The sequence below is a fragment of the Diadema setosum genome, chromosome 15, assembly GCF_964275005.1.
Source record: "Diadema setosum chromosome 15, eeDiaSeto1, whole genome shotgun sequence".
In the NCBI taxonomy this organism is placed as follows: Eukaryota; Metazoa; Echinodermata; class Echinoidea; order Diadematoida; family Diadematidae; genus Diadema; species Diadema setosum.
Genome location: NC_092699.1, coordinates 1,642,617 through 1,653,545, shown reverse-complemented (window position 1 = coordinate 1,653,545; position 10,929 = coordinate 1,642,617). Strand labels below are relative to the sequence as shown.

At 38.6% G+C, this 10,929-nt stretch overlaps 1 protein-coding gene across 1 annotated transcript; it reads left to right on the top strand.

The window, feature by feature from the left end:
- Nucleotides 1–4,765: 4,765 nt before the first annotated feature.
- LOC140238955 (cationic amino acid transporter 4-like) lies at nucleotides 4,766–10,526 on the top strand. The gene is made up of 3 exons (XM_072318848.1): nucleotides 4,766–6,562; nucleotides 9,373–9,481; nucleotides 10,328–10,526. Exons 1-3 carry the CDS (start codon nucleotides 4,898–4,900, stop codon nucleotides 10,501–10,503), a joined length of 1,950 nt encoding a protein of 649 aa, XP_072174949.1. The 5' UTR covers nucleotides 4,766–4,897; the 3' UTR covers nucleotides 10,504–10,526.
- The last annotated feature ends 403 nt before the right edge of the window (nucleotides 10,527–10,929 follow it).

Here is a 10,929-nt window from a genome sequence, read left to right as displayed (position 1 = left end):
TGCATCAAAGCATCATGTTTGCCAATGTACGACTAGTATTAGGTTATCATCTACAGGTCTCCCCTATAAAAAAAAAAAAAAAAAAAGTGCATGTACAAAGAGTGCCTCCATAATATCAATAGGCCTATATGGCACAGAATTTGTCAGTGCTGTAGCTCAAACATCCATATGTTTCAGCCTATTGAAGCATGATACTTAGTCGCCATACTATTGCTGTTTGGCAACGTCATCCGAGCACCATCTGTTAGCAAATACACCGCGTGAACACATAGTTTAAGTTTTTAATCACAGAAAATGGGCCATTGCCATTAACACGAATATTGATTATGACAGTTTAACAAGGACATGTACCAGCATGATTTCGTGTAGGGCCTACATAGCTTGTTCCCAGAGAGTGGTCTCCACGGAAACAGAAGAAACAGCTTTAAACCCAGAATGACAATAATAATTATGTGTGAGTAGAATGCGTACAAATGAATAACCTGCCGATCTCCATGAACAGCTAAAGTACCGTTAAAATTCCTCGTTCCAATAATTACCTCGTCGTTGTAGAGACGTAGATTTTGCAGTTTTTCTCTGATGGAAGCAAAGGCAGCTTTTTCAGAGATTTTAAAGGTGACGAGGAATGATTGGAATGCTTTGATTTAACAGCCTAAAACTCGATACCAAGCAGATACTTGAGAGTGTCGTAAACATTATGCAAACTATGACTTGGAATTTGATCTACATTGAAATCTTCTACAGCTCGAAAGGATTGTTCATGAGAATTGACCATGAATTGACGCAACGGTTAACATGGTTAACATTAAATAGACCACGTTTTTCGGAATTCATTCAATACAGTCTGTCTTTTGTGTACTCAGAGTAGTTGGTGGAAATGTTTGCATGTTAGAACATCGAATATGTGCTGGGGACAGGCTGTCACCCTCAGACGTAAAAATAATAATGATAAATAAATTAATAACAGTAATTACAATAATGATAGATAAATAAATAATAAGAAGAATAAGTACGAAATACAATGATCGTTATACTCTGTCTTCTTAAATTCTGTTTAAATTGTATGTATACCCAAAAGAATATAAGATACAACACCAGATTAAAGCAACTTATAAAAATGGGAGACACAATTAACACAACACACACACAAACACACACACACACACACACATTATAGACTGTTCTGTACCAAAGAGACAAACGAAGCAGACACCCGCCCCCAATACCAGCAACCGTCCTCAGCAGTGCGAGGATACGTCTGTCTTTCACGTTTATTTGACTACCTTAAAAAAAGATATTCATTCTGTTCATTTAGATTAATAATACTTTTATGCTCCGGATTATCAAACTCCATAGAGCAGATGTGAGATATGAACCCACAGTGTATATGTATAATGCATGCAGTGGCAATCCTGTAAAGTTGTTTTTTTTTTTTTTTTTTCTGGCAGCTTTTCCTTACGTCACAATATTTAGTGCCCACGACGAGTCCATCTCGTAATCTAATCTATAATCATGTATGTCTTTAGTTTGGCCACATATATGAGCATTCACTGTAATCATTAAAAAAAGAAAGCCTCACCATTTAGACAGTCACATGGACAGTGAGTTACTCAAGTACGAATGATCACCCCTTCATGTGATCAATGTGATACGTCATATGATATCATGTCATGTGAAACCTAATTTACAATACTTTTCCGCCGCCTACATGAATTGATTGGTTTACAAAAAGAGACCTATTTTATAGTTTTATACTCTCTTGTCCAGACGTAGTCACGAGCTAACACGGCATAAAGTTGGAATGTTTTATTAAACTGGTCTATCGAGATACATGTTCCTTTGATTTTTGCTAAGGTGTGTGTGTGTGTGTGTGTGTGTGTTTATGTGTTTATGTATGTATGTAAAGTGTATTGTGCTAGTTATAGTCAGTTTCAGGCGACACCTGTGTTTTCTCTGCAAAGAACTTTTACATTACGACAATCTTTGAGTGAATCTGCCTGTTTAAAAATGCAACTGTCTTTGTGTGTTTGTGTGTGTGTGTGTGTGTGATTCAACATACCAAGGCAAGAGAGATAACACAAGTAGAATGCCAATAAATTTGAAAAAAGACAAATAATTGTCTATCATCGCCCGTCCTTCCCCCAACAGTCATTCACTTCCCGAATTTAATATTTTGTACAATTGTCATGCTCAAATTCATGAAATTCTTCCGTCGAGATGTTTTCATTGCAACTGATTGACAAATATTGCCCTACATCGACGTAATAAGCTCGAGAACGTACGCCCATGATTTTTTTTTTAATCATGGCTACTAATAAAACACTGATCAATTCAGTGCTTATTACGTCGATGTAGAGGAATTTGTCAATCAGTTGCAATTTTCAAGCTATCGAGTATTGGTAAAGTTACAGTACAATCATGTTGATAAGCCCATAGGTTGTTCACGGGTTTATTCTGTCAACAGGGTGATGCGTAGCCAACCTTCATGTAATGTGTAGCTGCATTGCACCGACTTATTCAGGGTTGTCTTTACAGTTGCTGGTACGCGTGTCAGTACAAAAAGATCACACGTACGGTTCATACCAGTTACAGACCTCTTTCCCACACATGGTATGCATGTATTATTATTGTAATCAATATGTACAAGCTGACCTAGGGCAGATTTTGCTGGCAAACTGGATTGAATTACTTATAGACGTATCACGTACATGGAGTTTCCTTTGAGTGTCATACGATGATGAAAAACCATGAACACTGTGCATTAGATCGTGTGATTGCCACAAACACACTTTTCTAGAAGCATACCTAATGATGATTATTTTGTGAACGTCTAATCGATTATCAAAACTTTGTAATGATTTTAGCCAAATGCAGTTCGATTTTCGATCACAGGTGTTAAAACAGAGGGCAAATCTTAAGGTTCTTCAATTCACTTGTGATTGCAATTTGTTAATCAATACACTAGAAACTGTTGAATGAAAATGAGCTCTAAGCTTATACTGGAGAAATCTTTGAGCCAAACATGTGCTTGCATGAACTCTAATTTGCATGATGAGTTAGAACTCCGTATATTCATAACACCTCACTGTTTCTACCAAAGAGGTTCGACCAATCTTATTCCCGTTGAACTAACTTTGATGCTGCCACTCACAAATATTTAAAGTATGTGCCAAACTGCTGCATAGATAGCAAGACAATTGATTCATGTCACATAATGCCCCTCCACTTTCTAAGGAAGTTAATGTGTTAATTACTTGCCACCATCCCGAAGATGAGCGGTACATCGAAAACACGGGAATGTGCAAATAGAACATGAAATAAGATAAATATCATTCGACTGGGCGCGTCCGGATTCTTATCTGACATAGCAATTTGGAAAAAAAAAATATATATATATACCATATCAGTTTGTATCCGTCACAGTTCAGCGGAAAAATGTAGCTACTTTTCCAGGTAGCTACAGTTTCAAGAATGTTCACAATACATCTCTGATTTACACTTTAGCACACATTTCTGGACGAGAATGACTTTTTTTAGGGGAAATTCATTTCATTTTATGATAAACAAGAAAAATGTACCCGGAATCTACATGTTAACCGTTCAAAATGATTTCTCAGATCGCAAATTAAGATGGCGGCATCAAACGCAGGGATCGAAGTGCACAAATGTGGTTTTGGAATTCTGAAGAATCGACAGCTGTTTGAATGATCATAGACCAATTTGATTCAAGTACTGTTTTTTATGGTAATTTCTAACTGGGGGCTTCAAGTATGCCTAACAAAAGATGATTCATGCACTGACCTAGCAACACACCTGGTTCATTACATAATCCATTGAAGGTGTTTTTGTTCTTTTTTTGGAGGCCCCCAATTATGGCCGCCGTAAGTTACAATGCTCTGAAGTCAGATTCATCTATAGCCAATTGGAACACAAGCTCTCAAACCTCCCTGTTTTTATGTGGTGTAAGTGATTAGGTTGGTAATGTGTGGGTGCGTACGTGTGCGAGCATTAGTTTGTACGTGAGTGTTAAGTTAATGTGCTCAACTTTAAAATCAAGAAACGACGAAATCACAGTACATCTGGTACATCATAGAATAATTTATGAGATATGACTTTGAAAGTTTTAATGGTATTAACTCCGGCCCAATCCATTGTGTAGTTATGACAGACTGTTGTGTAGTGGGAAGTAATGGGTTAAAAGAAACACCCCTAGAATGGTGAGCTAAGGCCAGAAGTTGAATGTTCATCGGCATTTTAAATGTACTCTAAGGAGGCAAAAAATTTAAAAAGGTCAGAAATACTTCAGCCGGGAAGTTATTAAAGTGAACGAAAACACCGGCGTTTTTAAAGGGTCGACAATATGTCATCCACACATAGGACCGATTTTAAGAACCAGACGCATATATTGTCTAACACAAAAGCCATCCTTTTCCTGTCATAATTTGTCTGTTCGATGAGACAATTTGTAAGGGGAATAATGGTCACCTTCACCATTGTTTCAATGCTTAAGTTTCACACCCCCCCCCCCCAAAAAAAAAAAACAAAAACAAAAAAAAAAAAACCTTCTGATCTTGTATTGTCAGGGTGGGTTTTTTTTTTTTGTTAGTGTTTTTTTTTTTCTTCTTCTGAATTGTTGACCATCCAAAACCGCAGCTGGAGTGGAGTCATCAAGTTTCTGAACTAAAAATTGGCAAGATAATAATTTCATTCATTTCACGCTCTGTTTCATCGCCTTTGTCCTTTTATCTGTATCACAGGGGTACGAAGCCAGCAGATAGCGATGCAAGACGATACTCCAGTTAATAGCCGAGTACATATCACAAGAACAACACGTGTGACTGGCAGTTGGAAGCAACGCATTGATTGACTACAGACAGCGTCTTGACGCATTACCAAAATGGCGTGCGCCTCCTGCTGGCAGCTTTTCGGCCTGTTAAGCCGGAAGAAGACTCTAGGGACCGCGGAGGAAATGTACCACACGCCACTACGCCGCACGCTCACCACTCTCCAACTTGTCTTGATGGGCCTAGGCGCCATGATAGGCGCAGGACTTTACGTATTGACAGGTGTAGAAGCGAAGGAAGTAACTGGGCCAGCAATCGTCATCTCTTACACTCTCGCTGGACTAGCCGCGATGTTGTCAGCACTCTGCTACGTAGAATTTGCCTGCCGCATTCCGCGCACTGGATCAGCATACACCTTCACATACATTTCACTGGGAGAGCTATGGGCATTCTTGATTGGTTGGAATCTCATTCTGGAATACTCCATAGCAGGTGCTTCCGTCGCCAGCTCCTTTATTGGTTACCTCGATTTTCTGTGTGGAAATGCTCTGTCGAATGTTATCATCAACACAATAATGAGAGGCAAGCTATGGACGGTGTCTTTCCTTGCTCCCTATCCTAACATTTTCGCTGCTCTCTTTGTCATTCTTACCACATTGGCCATCATATGTGGAGCGAAGGTCTCTGCATGGGTTAATGGTCTTTTCATGGTCATCAATGCAGTGATCATCTCGATTATCATCATTCTCGGATTCCAGAAGTCGGACATAAGAAACTGGCAAGACTATGGTGGCTTTGTGCCCAGAGGTCCTGAAAGTGTCATCGCCGGCGCTGCGACGCTCTTTTTCTCCTACGTCGGGTTTGACGCTATTGCAGTGGCTAATGAGGAGACAGTGGACCCCCGTAAGAGCATCCCCCGAGCCACCTTTATATCCGTCGTGATCGCAACCGTTGTGTACGTCCTTTGTTCTGCAGTACTAACTTTGATGGTTCCTTATCCAGAATTGGACGAGTCGTCTGCATTTGCCAATGCATTTGTCGTGACTGGCGTGGAGTGGGCTGAGTGGGCTGTTGGAGTGGGCGCCCTCTGTGCCATGTTCACATCAGTACTCATGAGCATGTATTGCCTTCCAAGATCCATCTATGCCATGGCGACAGATGGTTTGCTATTCAGTTGTTTGGGAGAAGTAAATGAGAGCACAGGAGTTCCAGTCGTTGCCACTCTCTTCGCTATGACTCTAGTAGTTGTCCTGACTCTGTTCTTCTCTCTATCAGAGTTGGTGGAATTTCTGTCGATCGGCGTTCTGCTCGGGTACATGTTTGTCTCTGTCGCAGTGATCATCTTGCGCTACCAGCCCGACTCTTTGCTGGTCGAGGAGAGTGTGGCATTAGAGATGCACCCATCTCAAGACCACCCGAGCGCCAGCACTGATCGAGGGACCACACCGACACAAAGCAGCAGATCAAAAGACGAAGAGCGACTACTTGGCGACCCTTATCTAGGTGTGCCTGGAACTCTGCGAGAAGAGTTCAGAGGACTACCCGTTCTCAAAGAGCTGACAAGATTTCGACCTGGCTTGGTGGTGAACACGTGCCTTGGAATCTCGTTCGTCTTCTTTCTCTGCGTCGTGGCTATTCTTGAATTCGGTTTGCAGCAACTCCTTGATGCGGAGTGGTGGGCGGTTTCTCTCCTCGTCATCACCCTGAGCGGAGGCCTCCTCTCTTTTCTTGTCATACCATTTCACAAGCAGAACGAAGCTTCAGGGAACTGCTACAGGGTATGTTATATCCACAAGGAAATTATGTAATATGTGCTGATCATTTGCCTACATGTCACATTGGGGTACTCAATCTTTTAATCCTTGGTTGTACTAGAGAATATTAGATCTGTAAAAATAAATAATAATAAAAAAAAAATCTGTTCATTTGTAAAACATCTTTATTGTCAATCCTGTGGGGAGCAGAAAACTTCAAACTCATGAGAGTTAATTCCACCAATTTCTTTTATCAAAGTGTTTCCTGTCTTATTATCAAGCAGCTACAGCATGTCACCAAAGGCACACTGCCGATGACTCTTTTTTCCTAATATTGATTATAATTGATTATAATAATGATTAATCAATTCGCTATGCGGGTGGCTTTCATTTGTAGACAAAATTGCACTACGAGTGATCATACCATTATGACGTACATGCCCTCCAGTAGGAAAAAAAAAAAGGAAGAACGGTGTTTTTCCGAGGAAAGGCCAAACCGGAACACGCAGGCATAAATTATCAAACAACACACCATTATAATCATCATCAACTACACATAGGCTGCCAATTCCGCATACAAATTGAATTTAAATTACAGTTGTTGGTTGTTGTTGTTGTTTTTTTTTTTTTGGTAATGATTTGGCATATGCTTACAAAGTAATAATAGAGGAATAAATTCTGACTAATCTGTAGCACTGTAAGTCAAATCAAATATGTATATATATATATATATATATATATATATATATATATATATTATATTTGTGTTTGTGATCATCATGCTAAGAATTATAAGACAATATGATTATTATATGGCAGCATTATGATATAAGAATTTATTTATATATTTTTTGGACATATGATGTTATTCTGATGATGACTGGAGGTTAGAGTGGATATTTGTATTGAATTGAATGATTGATTTGTGTATATAAAGGAAAGGATTGAGAAGATTGGTAATATGTGAAATTGCATTATATATTATATGACACATCAGGTTATTCATATAATAATCGTTCTGTTGGTAGGTCCTGACGAAGGCCCAATGACGGGCCGAAAGCTTGACAAATAAAAGGGAGACTAAGATCGAGAGCAACGTCCCGCCTCAGTCCAATTTCTTTCAACTATATGCATCCAACAATGCGGCACCGCGTACGTTCGGGACCCAGGGAACTATTTCTCACATTATATATATTATATTATATATATATATATATATATATGAGACGGAAGGAAAACTTGCAGTATAGACGTTGCAGTGGTGTTCAGTCTTGCCTTTATTCCCCGAGCTTTCGGCTATTTCACTAGCCTTTTTCAAGGGCTTGATGAGACATAACATAAAAGCAAAATAGCAACGTACGAGGCCAAGCCCGCTTCACATATATATATATATATATATGTTATGCTTAATGAATATACTTCTGCTTCCATGCAATAAAATTTCTACTTGTTAATCAAGTACGACCTCATATTAAGAAATTAATTCTTTTTGACAATCAACATAATTTTTCCCTAAATCTACTTGGCTATTGCTAGGACATAGTTTCAGATTTATCAGCTTATTAGAGTATTGCTGTAGTATTTAACTAGTAAAGAGGGGTGCATATTTTCATTAATAAACAGAGATGGAGTTCACCTTGTGGTAAGTCAGAGGGGTGCACCTTTTTAACCAATCAGAAAGGGACGCACATTCTGCCCTGTCGTAAAAGAGGGGCGTACCTTGTTGTCAGAGAGGAGTGCTCCCTGCCCTTAAACCAAAGGGGGAGTGGTCTGTTGGTAGTCAAAGAGGAGCGCATTCTGTAACAATAAACTTTTGGTCCGAGTCTGACGTCACAACAAAATATTTAGAGTTATCTAAATGGTGATTTGCACTGATTGCGATTTTTCAGATTGAATGCGATATATGAATCTGGCATAATGACATGCTTATTTTTTTTCCGAACATAACGTACACTGTACGCTACGCAACGGTTATTGATGCTTATTCGATCAGATTTCCTGAAAAGATGTTATTTCATTTGCTTAAATCATTATCAAGTTATATTACATTTGGAGCTTTTTATATAACGATATCGTGTAGCAGAGTTTTAACAGTCGTGGAAAGCTATATTTCTCGAATTATGGCATTTGAACATGTAATGGAAAATTTGCTCCATAAATATGTTGTTATCAGGAATATGTTATCATCATTAAATCCAGGAAAGGACCCTTTCTGAGCTCTTTCACTGTTTAATTTGATAAATATGTCTCTACACGAAAGTCACTTTGCTTGCTGCTTGACAAAATAAATGTGAATAACCTGTTTAAGGAATTACCTATGAATGATTTTGATAAGAATAAAGAGTGTTTCCCTGTGGAAAAGTTCTTTGTTTTTGTTTTTTTTTTTAAGACTACATTCGATATGGATGATTTGTCAAGAGGACAGATAGAGTAATCACTCTCGCTGCATCAATGATTCTCCCATTGAAAACTGATGCGGTTCTCTGAGTTTTTCGGGAACAGATGTAGGATAAGAAAACAAAGAATGCATTGTGCTATACATTCATCACGCGTGTTAGAAGCGAAAATTTAAAGCAAAAAATCCTCACTGAAGATTCAACTCGGGAATTCTCTCTCTGACACGTAGGCCTATGCCACAACGGCCTAAAGCGAAAAGTTATCAGTTTCATTCGAAGAACGTTGTTAAAATTTTCTTACACAAGACAGTGCAAAAGAAGAAAATATGCAATGGGCAGCTTTAAACTATTGTATCTTGTATTTTGTAGAAGCGGATGCACGTATAGTTTTTTACTCATTGTTCCATTGTCTTTGTATCATACATTATCGTGCTACAGGTTGACTTCGTTCCGTTACTTCCCGGTTTAAGCATCCTGTGTAATATGATGCTTGTCCTGCAACTCAAACCCGTCACCTGGCTCCGATTTCTGATTTGGGTCGTTATAGGTAGGACTGCTGGATGATGGGAGGATAATATGAAAAGAGCCCCCATGTGGTTACCGTCATGATCAAACCGTTGTGCTGTAAACTTTCTCTCTCAGTCTCCCCCTCTCTCACTTTCTCCTTTTTTTAACCAAAAGCTGTTTCATTTCTCATAAAAAAAAACATACATTCTCACTATTTCTTATTGACATATATTCTAAGGGTAGTATTATCTACTCTGCTTCCCGAGAGAAGTATTTAAGTTACGTGTTCTTTTATTATTATTCTAGGGGGAAAAATAAGACATGTTAAATGGAATTCGGTTGATATTTTCTTTGTCATGTTGCCCTGCTGTGTGCTTTTAGTCTACGTCATCCAACAATGGTGTCACCAGATCTTTAACAATTAATCACTTTTAAAGAGATTTTCCTCAAAGTTTACTGATGTCCTATGCTAATATTGCTACCTTAACCCAACCCACACATAGCAATGCGGGTGTCTTTCCCTCACTAGTACGAATATTGTTTGGAATTAAAGAGTACAGATCCAATAACCTTATATGTCCTAGTACCTATTGGAAAGAAAAAAATAAATATATTCCCCGTGCCCAGATAGACATTCATGTAAATCAGCAGTTTTATGTCAAGTTTAATGAGTTTCGTCAAAATGTGATTAAAAAACCTAGTTCTCGTGGCAGATATAGTAATTGTGTGAGAAGTGGAGGCATCCCAGTCAACTTAACGCTACAGTCAAATTCCTCCTTATAATTCTAAATTGAAATGATCTTGAACTTTTTTTTTTCTGCTGTTATACATTCATATTTGGTGGTTCGTTGTTGTTTTCTATTATCATTATCACTACATTCTACAGGACTACTAATCTATGCTTTCTACGGATTTCGACATAGCAAGGAAGGCCTGAGAGGGGAGCAGGAACGAGTACAACACGAGGACGGTCATCAAGATCAACCCAGTCCATCTTATGGTAGTATAGAGGAGAGCAATAGGGACAAATCGCTGGCCACAACACAGGGGAGTGATCTTTGAAGAAGAGATAGACCGGTGATCATTCTTAAGACACCAAGCATACGTCATACGTTAGATATCACATCATGGAATGTTGCGTGCAATACTGATGTCAGTAGAGTTTGTTATTTGTAATTCACACCAAAGCCAAAGATTGGCTTCAAATCAAAGATTAATTAAGAAAACATGTTTTCGTTTTTTTTTTCAGTTTATACAAAGCGAGCCTAATTTCCGTATGTTTTCGAAATCTATGAAAACGTGAGTTATGTCGGCGTTCGTAAACTGTCACTTTACTTTCAAAACTTTTGTCTTTGTTCTTCTTTCTCATTGTTCTTGCTCCTGATGATAATTTATTATTTTTTACCTCATCTTGTAGCTCCAGGACGTATTCGAAAGTAAAACATCCAGAGATTTACGTACGTCATGAATTTATCAGGAAAGACTAGC